The sequence below is a fragment of the Oryzias latipes genome, chromosome 9 (assembly GCF_002234675.1).
Source record: "Oryzias latipes chromosome 9, ASM223467v1".
NCBI classification, from domain to species: Eukaryota; Metazoa; Chordata; class Actinopteri; order Beloniformes; family Adrianichthyidae; genus Oryzias; species Oryzias latipes.
In genome coordinates this window covers 28,424,805-28,439,629 of record NC_019867.2, presented here as the reverse complement: position 1 = coordinate 28,439,629, position 14,825 = coordinate 28,424,805, and the positions used below count along the sequence as shown (strand labels likewise).

General features: G+C 44.5%; 2 protein-coding genes across 8 annotated transcripts in view; both read left to right on the top strand.

Annotated features, from left to right (window-relative positions):
* Nucleotides 1–6,301, top strand: part of LOC101159830 (patatin-like phospholipase domain-containing protein 7) — a 31,272-nt gene extending 24,971 nt beyond the window's left edge. For 6 of the 7 annotated variants that reach the window (XM_011479642.2, XM_011479639.2, XM_020706270.1 and 3 more), the window contains 11 exons: nt 49–167; nt 588–744; nt 839–955; nt 1,125–1,194; nt 1,302–1,418; nt 1,639–1,787; nt 1,857–2,009; nt 2,082–2,198; nt 5,278–5,362; nt 5,436–5,557; nt 5,629–6,301. In XM_011479642.2, coding sequence (XP_011477944.1) covers nt 49–167; nt 588–744; nt 839–955; nt 1,125–1,194; nt 1,302–1,418; nt 1,639–1,787; nt 1,857–2,009; nt 2,082–2,198; nt 5,278–5,362; nt 5,436–5,557; nt 5,629–5,688 — 1,266 coding nt within the window. In that variant the 3' untranslated portion in view covers nt 5,689–6,301. Of the gene's footprint in view, nt 1–48; nt 168–587; nt 745–838; nt 956–1,124; nt 1,195–1,301; nt 1,419–1,600; nt 1,788–1,856; nt 2,010–2,081; nt 2,199–5,277; nt 5,363–5,435; nt 5,558–5,628 lie in introns of those variants that run through there. The other variant, XR_002290901.1, reaches the window with a different exon arrangement.
* A 975-nt stretch (nt 6,302–7,276) lies between these two features.
* LOC101168124 (leukocyte surface antigen CD53) lies at nt 7,277–14,780 on the top strand. The gene is made up of 8 exons (XM_004072793.3): nt 7,277–7,411; nt 7,903–7,982; nt 8,152–8,340; nt 10,961–11,035; nt 11,116–11,214; nt 11,288–11,392; nt 11,474–11,557; nt 14,536–14,780. Exons 2-8 carry the CDS (start codon nt 7,920–7,922, stop codon nt 14,605–14,607), a joined length of 687 nt encoding a protein of 228 aa, XP_004072841.1. The 5' UTR covers nt 7,277–7,411; nt 7,903–7,919; the 3' UTR covers nt 14,608–14,780.
* The last annotated feature ends 45 nt before the right edge of the window (nt 14,781–14,825 follow it).

The window sequence follows — 14,825 nt, the reverse complement described above, 5'->3', positions numbered from 1 at the left end:
TCTGACCCGGGATGCCGTTTCTCCTCTGATAGTCGGGTGTTTTTGCAGATAGAGCTCTACCAGCGAGTGTTTGAGAAGTCTCCGGATTGTCACTCCGACTTCTCGCGCCTCGCCAGGATCCTGACAGGAAATAGCATCGCCTTGGTGCTCGGGGGAGGTGGGGCCAGGTACGGCAGCTGCAAACACAAACGTTTACCCGCAGATAAACATTTCTACCTCATAAAACTCAGCAATCTGCACATGTGTCAGTGTGCAGAGACTCCTTACTTGTGCTCATGCATGAATAGTTGTGCATGTGCATGGAGGAGTATGTATGGTATTGTGAGCCTCTCACTTCCACTTTGAACACCTTAAATAATATATCAAGAATTTTCTTTTAATATGGCCTGATTTCTGTTTAAATACAAATGAAACCAGAGTTGATTTTCAGATTCTCGTTGTTGTTGTTTTTTTTGTTTCTGTCCTTGTCTTAAATAAACATTTGTTTTTATTCATTATTTCTACTTGTATAAAAGCAAAAGCCCACATGGGGCAGGATGAGGGGTTTGAGGTGCAGCTTTGTTGGACCTGAACGTGTCTCGTTTCAGGGGCTGCTCTCAGGTTGGGGTGGTGCGGGCGCTTAGGGAGGGGGGCATTCCCATTGACATGGTGGGCGGCACCTCCATCGGCGCCTTAATGGGAGCTCTCTATGCAGAGGAGAAGAGCATCAGCCGAATGAGGGTCCGGGCTCGAGAGTGGGCCATGGTAAGAGCGTCAGCCGCCTCCACCGCATTCCCGCTTGTTCTTCCTCTACTGCAGTTTCAGTCTATGCTGACGTCCCTCCTCTTGTCTGCTTCAGAACATGACCTCACACTTCAAGAGGATTCTGGACCTGACCTACCCCGTTACCTCCATGTTTTCTGGAGCTGCCTTCAACTACAGCATCAGCTCCGTCTTCAGTGACCGACAGATAGAGGTTTGTTATAGCTGACGTCTGACTGTGGGGGATCAAGTTAAGATTTGATATCAGAAACATCACAGCAGCTTATTCCGAGATGAGACAAAAGAAAAGAAACTGCAGAGCAGAAGCATCTTAAGTACCTGGAAAGAGAACTCTCCTCCTGATGTCTTGTGTCCTACCTCAGGACCTGTGGTTACCATACTTCAACATCACCACCGACATCACTGCTTCGTCCATGAGGGTCCACACTGATGGTGGGTCAGACGCCCCCTCCTTCATCACTTCACAGCATGGCCAGCAGCGTCCCGATGACGGCTGCCGGTCACCTTCATTTATGACACAAGCACTCTGCCCCCTGCAGGCTCGCTGTGGCGTTACGTTCGGGCCAGCATGTCCCTGTCCGGGTATTTGCCGCCGCTCTGTGACCCCAAAGATGGTCACCTGCTCATGGACGGGGGCTACATCAACAATCTTCCTGGTGAGAACGTTAGGAGGGGGGGGCCTCAGGGCGTTTTACTCTCTGGTTTTTCCAGAGTAACAAACATGTTTGCAGTGTTTACATGAGGGTGATGAAGCATAAGGATAATAAAGGGGTTTGACGTCTCCAGAAGGTCCCTGATGATTGGTTGTTTGGTTTCTGGTCAAATGATGACTGTGCAGAACTGCTGACGTCAGGGTTTCTTTTATGGGGGGTCCAGCTGACGTGGCTCGCTCCATGGGGGCCAAGGTGGTGATCGCCATCGACGTTGGCAGCCGGAATGAGACCAGCCTGACCAACTATGGCGACTCCCTGAGCGGCTGGTGGCTGCTGTGGAAGAGGTTGAACCCCCTGGCTGAGAAAGTCAAGGTCTGTCCCCTCAGAGCGGACATCACCACGCAGGAGAACCAGTTCTTAACGGCACCTTTTACCGTCTAGGTTCTGAACATGGCAGAGATCCAGACGCGGCTCGCCTACGTGTGCTGCGTTCGACAGCTGGAGCTGGTCAAAGACAGCGAGTACTGCGAGTACATCCGGCCCCCCATCGACCGATACGGCACTCTGGATTTTGGAAAGTTCGACGAGATCGCGGTGAGCCTCCTCCCTCCGCTTCACTTCCGTCCGTGTCCCTGATCTCGCCTCACCTGCCGCCTGTGGCTGCAGGACGTGGGGTACCAGCACGGGAAGACGCTGTTCGACGTGTGGCAGCGCAGCGGCGTGGTGAGCAGCATGATGAAAGACCGACATCAGGAGGACTTCCATAAGACCAAAGCCGGACATGTGAGTGCGACGTCGGTTATATCTGTGGCGTGAATGAGCCTTAGCTGGAGAGAAACACGTGACTCAATTCTGGTTTTACACTGAGGATTTCTGCTTTACGGGCGGTGCTCAAAAAACAAACACTTCCCCTTTTTTCCTTAAAGTCTGATCATCTTTTGATATGTCTTCAAAGCATTCCCAGTGGCGTTCTATTGATGATGATGATGCCGTTTCTAGACTAAATCAAAAAGCCTGTGTTGCTTCTTAGGACATAGTTTCTGTAGTTCATTCGAAATTCACCTGTGAGTTGTGGGCGGGAACATTGGAGAGGAGCGATCCCATCCCCTTTCCTGTCACCACAAAACAAAAATGGTGAGCAATATTGGAGCTATCCAGCCGTACAGTTTAGATCCAGAAGACAGACATAGATCTGTTTGTCTGACAGTGGATGCATCAGAATGGAGCTTCAGTGTATTTTCTACGTCAGGTTCTTTCTCAAAAAGCATTTTTAACGTCTACTTCTGATTCCTAACGATTTAAATAAAGAAATACAGTGTTCCCTTCACAGAACACGGTTCACCTTTTGCGTTCTTGCTGTTTTGCAGATTTTTTCGGTGCAGTTTTGCATGCCCTGTTTTGTTCTGCGTCCTGATTGGCTGTGTGCTGCAGTGTTGCCAGATTGCCTGATTTTGAATTTGCAAAAATTGCTTTGTGTGGGTGGACGTGATTTGGTTTGGTGGCTTCTAGTTAAATAGGATTTTGGGCGATTATTTGGCACTTTTTAGATGACATTTGGGCTGGAAAACTGTGATCTGGCAACACTGATCTACTGTGTTCAGCTTGCCAGAGTGACATCAATCTTCAGTTGCAATCAGATCTTCATTTTCCTTCTATTATACTGGACTGCTTTTTCTGTGATGGTCTGAACTTTGAGAGTTTAAACAGGAAAAAAGGTTATACAACCTTAAAACATCTAAAACCCTACTTTGAGGATTTTGCCTATCATAGGGATATTTATAGAAACCCCCGCGATAAAAGATAGAACGAGAAATTCAGAAATGTCATTTTTCTTTATATATGTCCTCCACCATGAGAAGAAATGCCACAAAAACATGTTAAACACATCAAAAACACATTTTTGATCAGAGTGGGTCTTTAAAACTTTCATTCACTTCACAACAGAAACCACATTTAGCCTCTAGTCCTTTTTTGTTTCCACTTTCATGAGTAAATGTATTACATAAATGAATTGGGGGATTTTTTAAGAGCAAAATAATGCATAAAAATGTGAGTGTAGTCATTAGACTGACATGTGACCGTCTAATGCTGGGCAGGCGTGTTTTTCCTGCAATGTCCTCTGTTTCTGGCAGGCATCACATCCGATCAGACATACGCAGCGTCTGGATTCTAAAAATTCATTTTCACCGTTTCCTGTTCTCTTTTCCTTCCCCCTCTTGGCAAATGTCTTTCTGAACGATCTTGAGAATAAAATAAAAGAGGTGACCAGGAGACCCTGTAGGACCTTTATCTTTATATAGAGGAGGAGGACGAAGGTCTGTGCTTTTAAATACACTGATGTTCCCAGAGAAAGCAGGAAATGACAGCAATCTAACATTAAGTAAGCCCAACATGAAGTTTGGGGTTTTTGTTATGTAACAGTTGAGCCATTTTTAGATTTTACTTTATGGAATGTAAAAAAAAACATGCCAACTCAGACTGGAGGAGCGGCTTGTGTCAACTTTCAGTAATCTTTATTTTTTTTTTTTAAATACTTCAACATCCCTTAAAGCCGACGTTCAGTCCAACGGAGAACGGTTGAGATCATTTTTAACTCTGCTTGGAATCGTGTCAGCCTCTGACAGGAAGTGATGTCACACGACACTGAAGTTTGATGGAGGAGCACAGTCTGTCGCAGTTTGATTTAATTTGATTTAGTTACATATATAAAAAACAAAAAAAAACATTGAATATGGACGACAAGATTAATCAGAACAGAAAATCAAAAAATGTGATGATGTGTGAAGGAAACCCGTCTGGGTTTTTTGCTCACACACCAAAACAAATTTACAGAAAGAAAGAAAATTGAAACGGAAACTAAACCAAAGAAGATCAAAAACACAAGAGTCAACAATTTAACCGTCAAGATGAAAAAGTAATCATGACGTTTACCTTAATAAACTTTTTTTTTTAAATACAGGACACACACATATTTAAACATAAACATACTCAGGGCTCTAAATTCTCTTTTTGGTTTCTAGTCGGTAACATCCAAAGTCTGCCTGTTACATTTCTACTAGCCAAATATTTCTCTGGAAAAACAATGGAAATGACGTATTTGAAAGCCAAACAGGTATTACCATTTTTTTTATAAAGTTTCAGTTACTGATTCTCTCGAAAACGAAACAAAAACAAAACAGTACTAATTGAAAGTGTCGTCTTATGTCTAACCTTTTATTATGAACACATACCTTTCTTTAAAGCATCAACTTTTCATCAAAGCCCCTATTTTTATTTCTAGGCATGGTCATTTATGAAAGTTTTTTCTTTAATTAACTTTGTTCAAATGACAAATGTCTTTTTTTAATGTAAAACAGAATAGTAAAGATTAAAATAAAGAAGTAAAATAATTTCTTTTTCAAAAATGTCATCCATAGAAAACAAATTGCATATATTGAAATATGTGCAGCGTTTTGCATTATTGTGTGTTTTAACAGATCTTTGTGCTGTTGTTGTGAGTGTTATAGATTTTAAAGAGTTACACTGACATGAAGCAACAAGTGAGTGTGTGTTTGTGTTGGCTGAGGTCAGTGTGAGCAAACGCTAGAAAGTACCAAAATGCAACAATAGTGAGATCTTAATAAAAGCACATAAGTGCAGAAATCCATGCAGTCCCTGAACGCACCGCGTGCTATTAAATCTGTGCAATAATGTTAGAATGAAATGTTTCAACCATCTCTGGGATGGATGTTTGTGGAAGCCGAGTGGAGGGGAGGCAGACACTTCAAAGTCATGGTTGTGAGTTGAAGTCCCCTGTCAGACATGATGAACAATGCCTCACCTGCCAGAGTGGCCGCCAAATTAAAGTTCTACCCTGTTTCAGGTGGTCACGTGTCCCAACGCCTCCTTCACGGATCTGGCAGAAATCGTGTCGAGGATCGAGCCCGTGAAGAGCGCTGCCGTTAGTGGTCAGTGAACGTTCCCTGTGGTGCTTCCTGAAAGCTGTGCCGCCTCTCTGATCTCCTGTTTGTTGGCCCCCAGAGGAGATCTCTGACGAGTGCCAGACGGACTACGACGAAGAGGCCGTGGAGAGCGCTCTGTCTGACTTTGAGGCCTTCACCCCTGGCAGTGAGCACACAGAGGGGGACGACACGGCTGAGACTGTACGTACCTTTTCCACCTCTGAGCTCACGCTGTCTTTGTGCAGATGAAGAGGTCACGCGTGTTTTTACAGGATGAAGAACTTCCAGCTCAGCACCAGCTCAGGAGCGCGCCTCAAAGAGCTCATCTGTGATTGTGAGCGCCGCTCTGATGACTGCGCCCCCTGCAGGAGGGAAGCAGTGTCTTGGTCCCTGACCGATCTCACTCCTGCTCTCATGAAGGACCGAATGATTGCAGGATGTCGGTAAAACTGGTCTGCAGAAACATTCTGTCGGAGCTTCAGGATCGGCTCTCGTCCACCACTGCCCTGCTGTCTCACGCTGACTGAAGATGGAGGCAGTGGCGCCAAGCTTTACGGGTCTTCAGTGCAAAGCTGCTTCAGCGCTGAGCTCCCGTTTGCTTCGGCTTCACATCTGCCAGCTGAGACTTCACCCAACTGCAAACCTCATCCGAGCTTCAGCTTTTCTTTGAAGACACCCGAGCTCTGCTCCGACTGTAGAACATGTAGCCTGTGTGTTGAACCGCACACGGAGGAAAACCTTTTCATGAAAGCTCATTTTGCTGCAGCGGCGTGGACTGACCGCCCAGGAGGAAGCTCCTGACCTTTATGTGACCTTTATGGCAGATGCATGCACAGACCCTGAGCGTGGCTCGCCACTGTAGGTTGACACTAACTCCTGTTTTGTAAAACAGAGGTTTTTTCTCAGTATGTCCGTCCTAAAGAAAACTAAACAGATTTGTTGTGACTGGTGTTGTGATTATTGAACAATTATCATCCCAAAAATGTTTATGGTAAACGTCATTTTATTACAGGTGTTGCACCTGTGGAGAAGACCTGGAGCACATTTTTTTTGTTTTAGTTTTTCCATTATCAGAACCCATTAATTCTATCATGGGGTCGCTGGAGCCTATCCTAGCTGCTGTTGGGCAAGGGGGAGGGGTACACCCTTTGCAGGTCACCACTGTTGGCCTTACCCTCACACCTAGGGGCAATTTAGAAATACCAGTGAAGCAATGAAGCCTGTTTTTGCACAAGAGGAACATGTCGCAGAAAGGACCCAGCTGGGAGTTGAACCAGGACCCACTCACCGTGAGGCGAGGGTGCTAACCACTACCCCACTGTGAGGCCCAGGTTCAAATCAGTTCTTCATAACAGAGAAGACAAAAAATCTGTAATCTCGAAAACAGAAAAGAGACAGACACGGAAAACACTGGAACATCTGTTATTGAGACAAAAAACTAGTAAAAGTCACAAATGTTTGATTTAACAAAAATAAGCCATACTAGCAGGATGGTTCAGCTTAACCGAGAGCAAAAAAAGGCCTAAAAAGGCTGACGCTGGAATCTGCGTCTATTACAGAGAAGTCCGGCTCTGCCTCCAACCAGCAAACCTGAAGAAACGAGGACTGTTTGAGACGACATGTCAGATCTTTGAGATGCTATGGATGAGTTTCCAATCAAAACATTAGCTTACTGATTTCAACTGAAGAAATGAGCAAGAAATGAGGAAGACCCAGAGAGAGATGAGTCGTGTCAAAGGTTTGAGTTTCAAACCTTTGACACGACTCATCTCTGGGTCTTCCTCCAACCCGTCTGCTTGACAACTTTAAAATCTTTGAACCCTGAGGCACATCAGCTGCAAAGAGGTGGGGGGTTTCTCTGGGCGTGGGTGCCATCTAAATATAAGAATCATCACTTCCGCACCCCGACGCTCTTTTCCAGGTTACTAATGCTAAAAAGAGGAAGTGATGCGCGCAGCTGAAAGCCTGTGAGCGGTCCGCAGCATAATGAGAAGGACAAGTGCGACGAACAGACTCACTCTGAACGCCTGAAGAAGCAAAAATTCCACCAAGCAGGTAAGAATTCAGTTTTGGTTCCAAGTCCCAACAAGGAAGGGAGGATTTTAAAAAAAAGAGTTACATTCAGGAGCTTAAAGAAACAAAGTTTAGGGTTTTTCTTTTGTTGAAACCCACAGCCATAAAGAAAAAGAAGCTTTAGCACTTAATTTTCTCTAGCAAACATAATTCTAAACATTCTCAGAGTTTTAGTGGGTAAGTCTGTTTGTGGTGCTTCTGTGAAGTTTCATCCAGAAATCCAGCGTTGTGGGGAAGTCTTTACTTCCACGTTGAACCCGCTGCGAAGAAGCAAACGTATTTATTTTTCTGAAGAGCAACCAGCCAGTTTGCTTCTTCTGCCAGTCGAGACAACAGGAAGTGCTGCTCTGCCTGTCCTGTGTGCTGCCTGCCACAACACAACGCCGTGTCGCACACAGACCCACACGGCCTCACAAGGACAAAACAAACCGTCTCAACGGACCGAAAACGTTGGTGTTTGATTTCTGTTGCAGTCGTGATCAGCAGCACCATGGCTCAAGGGTGCCTCAAGTTTCTGAAGTACACCATGTGTGTCGCCAACTTCCTGTGTTTTGTACGTATGCCTGACACACGCACGCACACATACACACACACAGACACACACACACATTGAGGCTTTCAGCTCTAATTGATCAACTTTAGCACAGATGTAGGTAGAACATATGAGAGTAATTTGTCTTGTTTGTGATGTCAACTCCTCCTCCCTTCCTGTCTTGTGTCAGATGTGCGGTGTGGCGCTCATGGGCCTGGGGGGGTACTTGATGGCAACATTTAAAATGGAAGGCCTTGTCCCAAGCCTGGCCAGTCTGAACATCCCCAGCCTGCTGCTGATCTGCGGCATCGTCATCACCTGCTTGTCCTTCCTGGGCTTCCTGGGCGCGCTGAAGGAGAACCGCTGCCTGCTGTTCACGGTAACAACCCCCCCCCCCCCAGACCACAGCCGGTGGGGGGTGTCCCACTCAGCAAAAAGTTGTCTATTTCAGTGTACTAAAAATATACTTAGTCTTTACCAAAAGTAAGACAGTAGACTTGAAGTTTTATATACTCGCAAGAAAATGTTCCAATTTAGTCTGACAAAGTATTTAGTTAGGATGCCTACTACACTACCCATAGATGGTCTACAGTACACTTGCTATACTAATACTATATACTGTTTGTTTGCACTATATACTATACACCGGCCACTTTATTAGGCACACCTGTCCAACTGCTCATTAATGCATTTTCCAATCAGCCGATGCACCAAGCATCAGAATGGAGAAGAAAGGTGATTGAAGTGACTTTGAATGTAGCATGGTCGATGTCTGAGTATTTCAGAAACTGCTGATCGACTGGGATTTTCACCCACAACCATCTCAAGGGTTTTTACAGAAAATGTCTCAAAAAGAGAAAATATCCAGTGAGCGTCAGTTCTGTGGGTGGAAACGCCTTGTTGATGCCAGAGGTCAGAGGAGAATGGCCGTACTGGTTCCAGCTGATAGAAAGACAACAGGAGCTCAAAGAACCACTGGTTCCAACCGAGGTCTGCAGAAGAGCATCTCTGAGTGCACAACACGTCCAACCTGGAGGCAGATGGACTACAGCAGCAGAAGACCACACCGGGTACCACTGCTGTCAGCTAAGAACAGGAACCTGAGGCTACAATTCACACAGACTTACCAAAACTGGACCACAGAAGATGGAAAAACGTTGTCTGGTCTGATGAGTCTCTATTCCTGCTGCCACATTCAGATGGTAGGGTCCGAATTTGGCATCAACAACTTCAAAGCATGGATCCATCCTGGCTTGTTTCAACGGTTCAGGCTGGTGGTGGTAGTGTCATGGTGTGGGGGATATTTTCTTGGCACACTTTGGGCCCCTTAGTACCAGTTGAGCATGGTTCCAACACCACAGCCTACCTGAGTGTTGTTGCTGACCATGTCCATCCCTTTCTGACCACAGTGTAACCATCTTCTGATGCTACTTCCAGCAGGATACAGCTCCATGTCATAAAGCTGGAATCCTCTCAGACTGGTTTCTAGAACATGACAATGAGTTCTCTGGACTCTAATGGCCTCCACAGTCATCAGATCTCAACCCAATAGAGAACCTTTGGGATGTGGTGGAACAGGAGAGGTATCATGGATGTGCAGCCGACAAATCTGCAGCAACTATGTGAAGCTGTCATGTCAATATGGAGCAAACTCTCTGAGGAATGTTTCCGCTACCTTGTTGAATCAATGCCACCAAGGATTAAGGCGGTTCTGAAGGTAAAAGGGGGTCCAATAAAGTGTTCGGTGAATGTAGACACCAATGAATTGCATTTGAACACATTTTCTCAGAAGAAAATTTGTTGTAATTTCAATTTTTTATCATAAGAACACAGTGGATTCATAAATAGTCTGAATTTTCATATTTATTAGGTTTCACCCTCAGGATATTGGTGACTTCATATGTACTGTTGTCTGAATTGCTTTCAACTTGATAGTTCCAAACTATATAGTTTTTTAGAAGTAAGGGAGTCAGGAAAGGAATTCGTACAGAGCCCTCGTCAGTATCTACAGGTTAGACCCACAATCCAGTGCAAGAAACAAACCAGTCCCTAGTGCAGCATCACTCTTGCTACACCCGCTTCAGAATCCTGAATTAAAGGTTTGGGCCGTCACCAAGGCGACAGCTATGTTTGAACCTTTGTTAGCTGCCATGACCTCTACAGGTTAAGATGACTTCCTGCCTGATTTTGAGCCTGTGTTTTCCTGACTGGAGGATCAACGTTTGTTCCATTGGTTGTGTGTGAAATGTGTTCTCTGCTTTTGGGGGAGCAGAGAGCTGCATAGAGAGCCACATTTGGGAACCTTCTGGTGGTCCAACCCCTCTAGTGCTAGGAGGCTTTTGGTCCCAGTTTTAGAGTCTTTGGTGTGACTCAGCTGTGTATTTGAACTCTTGACCTTCAAGTCTTGGGAGAGACACTCTACCAGAGGGCCACCGAGTTGAAGGCAGCAGCTAAATTAATGGAATTGCTAATGTTTTAACTAAAGCTTCGTCTTTGTTTTCTGAAAAGCAAATTGACAAGACGCCGAGATGGTCAACACAGACGGAGCGGATTTTCAGATTCAGATCAATTTTCCTGTTTTTGTTTAAAATAATGATGTTGATGAAGGTCATGGCCGTTGCGTCTCCTGACCTGGACTTGCCCCCCCTTGCTTGGTCTTTCTCCCTGTTCCTGGTACATTTTGGATTCTGGAAGCTCAGGTTCTCGTCTGACAGGGTCACATTTCAGGATCAGCTTGAGAAATGAGGATTTTGACGGTTAAAGCTGAACCTTGTTTTGGTGTCTGGCTCATTTTGTTTTTAAATAAATCAGTCCTTCACCTGAGTTCATCTGAATGCTACAATCATGATTCATAGAAACATGTAGAGTGAAAATCAAAGGATTTCTCCTCTGTAAGGTCTTGGTCAGACGTAGAAAGCTACAGACGAGACCATCTTTGCTCCAGCAGGTCAAATCTGTAAAGGGTCTCAGGACCAACATGCAATCTTCTCTGTCCGCAGTTCTTCCTGGTTCTCTTCCTGCTGATGCTGGTGGAGCTGACTGCCGCCTGCTTGATGCTCTGGTATGAAAGGAAGGTGAGGCTGCGTCAGCAAACGCTGCAGTGCAGGCTTTCTTCCCCGTTTCTTCACGTCTGATCTGCTGATCTCACCTTCAGATCCAAGAACTGCTGGAAAAAGACCTGAAGAAGGGCTTGAATGATGCCAAGCAGAAGAACTCCACGGATCAGTCCGACTGGAACTGGGTGCACTCGATGGTGAGAACCGTCAGAGCCGAGGCAGCCGCCGCCGTGAAATCCTCTCAGTCGTCTTCTCTCTGAAATCTTGCAGTTTAAGTGCTGTGGAGTCAACAATTACACAGACTGGGGGGATCCCACCCCCAAAACCTGCTGCAAAGAAAACTGCGATTCGCTCAACCCAACAAACTACAAAAAGGTACACCCACAATTCACCTCAGACCAAGGTCAGAGGTCGCGCTGTGAACGGGAGCATCATCTCATGGTTCTGTGCTTGCAGGGATGTCTTGAGGCGCTCAACGAATGGTTTGAAGAGAATTATCTGTTCGCTGGGATTACTGTCATTTCAATCTGCATAGTTGAGGTAAGAAGAAATCATGCAGTGGAGAATGAGCTGTAAGACCTGCGAGAGGGACCTGGCTGCAGACAGAGTGACGTCTGACATCACCGGCTGAAAATACTTTTATCAGCGCTTCAAACTGGAAAAACCCCAACTGTTAGAGTTGGCAGTTTACATTTTTTTAGCGATTATGGGGGAGTTCTGGTAGTTGATGTCTGCAGCCAGGTCATCTTGGGACCTTCTGCCGTGATGGTTTAGGCCGTTCATTTATCTGCTGGACTTTGGTTTTGAAACAAGGGAGAGTCAGAAAAAAGAAATGTGGTCTAATGCAGTGAAGGTGCCCGGATCAAACAGGAAAAGGAAGTAAGAGGTCTGCACTCCTGCCTCAGTCAGACATCTGAGGATGAAGAGCTTCTCCTGTTAGCTTGAGATGAGTAGACATCATCTTCCGTGATGCGAGTTTGATTCTGAGAATCTTTTATTTGATTTTTTCCCCCAAGAACTTATATAATACCAACCCTGTTCTACCATTACCATTTTTTTACATGATTCATCATTATCCGGAATAATTATTAAGAATTAAGAAACCTTAAGTATCAATAAATCTCGTGACAAAGATGAATTACTTAATATTATGTAAAATAGACAGATTTATTTTTTAAATCAACACATCACATGCAGATCAGTTATCTAAAACATGTGCAGATTATTTTCATTAGAAAAATCCTTACGAGCATAAAAAAAACAGCTCATCAATCCGACATCTGTGTTCTTTTTGATGATTCTGGTTCAGCTGCAGCTCTAAAACGTCAGGTTTAAAAAAGACACCTCTGAGGTTTACAGGTTTATTACGGTGTCTGCTTAAAATAGGTGGGCTGTCTGTGACGGACGCCTGAGTTTGCCCCCTGCAGCTGCTGCACATCCGTCAAAGTTGTTACTTTAAAGCAGAATCACTAAAGTAGAAATAAAATGTACTAAATTACTACTACTAAAAATTACTTAAATTACTAGAGAAAGAGGAATAAAGGAACTGGTGAGAGAAACTATTAAAAGAACATCTGGTTTAAACTCTAAGCCTTCAGCAATGAGGAGGACAGAAAAATAATCTGCAAATGTTGGCGTTTCTAGTTACAGGTTGAAGGAAGTGAATAAACAGGAACTTCCTCCTGTTGAGTTGTTTTTGGCTCCAAAGCTTTTGCTGATGAGTACAAAGAGAGTAAAAAACAAACTCTGTATGCTGATACTTCTACAGTTTTTCAAGATGCAACCTTGTATCTCTCCCAATTTAAAGTTCATGACTTGTCATTCTGGATAACGGCTGGGCATCAGGACAGTAGCTTAGTAAGATTATTTCTAATTTACTTAAGTAAAAGTAACTGTAACTCAATGTACAGTGGTACTTTCCTTAAAATAATTTACTTACACAGCTACCAAATCTGACGTCACCTTTATGTGACGGCTAAAGCTAGTTAACACTGCCCTCAGCAATGCACATTCAAGCATCCATTGCTTGAACTTTGACCAATCAGGGACTTGGATTTGGTAGTGATACTCTTGAAGGAGAAATGAACAATTGCGGTCTGTGTCTGTCTATGACACCAAGCCTTTCATATATTGGAATAGAGCCGTGAAAGCAAAAAACCTGGTGCTAGATTCACCAGATTCGCACCACTTTGACATTTCACACAAGACTCTTCCAACTGTAGGTGGTGGACATGCGCTACTATGCAGTAGAAAAAGAAGAAGCCCCTCCCTGCTTGTCCAGTGTGAAATGTCGCTACCCAATCTGTTCCCGAATGCGCAAAAAGGCGTATACTTCTGCTAAAGCATTTTACGGCAACTGTTAGAAAATGCTACCGAAAAGTGATGATTTTTTAATACTTTTAACTTTATTTAAAATAATTGTAATTTAATGAATTACAAGTTTTACAATCTTGGAACAAAAAATGAACAAAACACTGGAGCTAATCTCATTCAAACAACTAACTAAACCGTAAATTAACCTTTTTTGTCTGTTTACCTGTACAAATGGGGCTTTGAAAGTGCTTGTCACACTTTTGACTATTTAAAATAAACTTGTTTAATTACTGAAATTAAAGTCTAAAACTGCCTGTGTGTTGCCCCCTAGAGGTTCAAACAAGGTGGTAAAGTTCAATTTGTGATGCATCAAGTGATGCAAGTCCCTTTTGAGAAGTTTCATGTCATGAAACTGCAGCTCCAGTAACCCTTGTGCTATCCTAGGCACTTTAACATTGGGAGTTGGGTCATCTAGACCCACTAGACAGTGCTCTGAACCTTTTTTCTTCAATGATTTGTGAACCTCACTGGTGTCCATGGATTACATGAAATCTTTCCACCTTTGTCATGGTAGGGAGAACACGTCAATGTAAGGGTGGGGTTATAGGATAGCACAAGGGGTATAAAAGCCTCCCTTAGCCACGCCCCCCCCCCCCCTTTTTTTGCATTTTTTTAAGACTTGGGCTGAGAGTGGAGTCAGCCTCCAACTTTCCTGTTTTGTTACCCTTTAGTGGTTGTAATGTTGAGAGGTATGATTAGCAAAACGTGGAACAGATTGGGCAGCTGTTTCAGATCAGGCACCGACCGTAAACACCACATTCAAGAACACGCGTTTAGCCCGTCCTGGAATGTGCATCACATGCATGGTGTGTCCATAGGCATAGGAGCCACCAAGGTCAGATAAATGGTAAATAGCGTATACTTTAACCCCCTTGCAACTAAACCTGCAACCCTCTAATCAGAGGCTAACCGCTCTACATCTGCATCATGGAGCTATGAGACCTTTCTTGTGCATCAACAACCGATCTACAGGTCCAAAGTCAAAGGAGCTCTGGTGACGTAGGCAGGTGGGGCAGATCAGTAGGAATAGCACGATCCATCATGGCAGAGGGTCGTTCATGCTTTATCAAACCCCCTCCCACCCCTGCGTGGAGTGGGACCCTTTGTGCTTCCACAGCTGACGTGTCTGTCCATCTGTGTCGCAGGTTTTGGGAATGTGCTTCGCCGTCACGCTCTTCTGTCACATCACGAGCTCCGGACTGGGCTACAAGTTATAGAACGGTGGTGGCATCTTGGTTTTAAAATCAGAAAACTTGTGATTCCTGATCTTTCTAATGCAGCTAAAGTAAGACCCCCTCCCTGTCCTGAAAGCTTTATGCAAGCAGTCAAATCAGTGTGAATCTGCTTTGTATTTTTAACAAATGTGCATCAATAAAGAACATGTACAGCTGTTTGTCATACGACTCACTTCCTGTTCAGCTCCGTCATCCGCGGT

Bases quoted from the DNA above. Each gene is read 5' to 3' on its own strand.
- LOC101168124 (XM_004072793.3), top strand. From the start codon at position 7,920: ATGGCTCAAGGGTGCCTCAAGTTTCTGAAGTACACCATGTGTGTCGCC. The intron at 8,341-10,960 runs GTAACAACCCCC...CTCTGTCCGCAG, and splicing joins ACCGCTGCCTGCTGTTCACG to TTCTTCCTGGTTCTCTTCCT. The intron at 11,036-11,115 runs GTGAGGCTGCGT...TCTCACCTTCAG, and splicing joins TGCTCTGGTATGAAAGGAAG to ATCCAAGAACTGCTGGAAAA.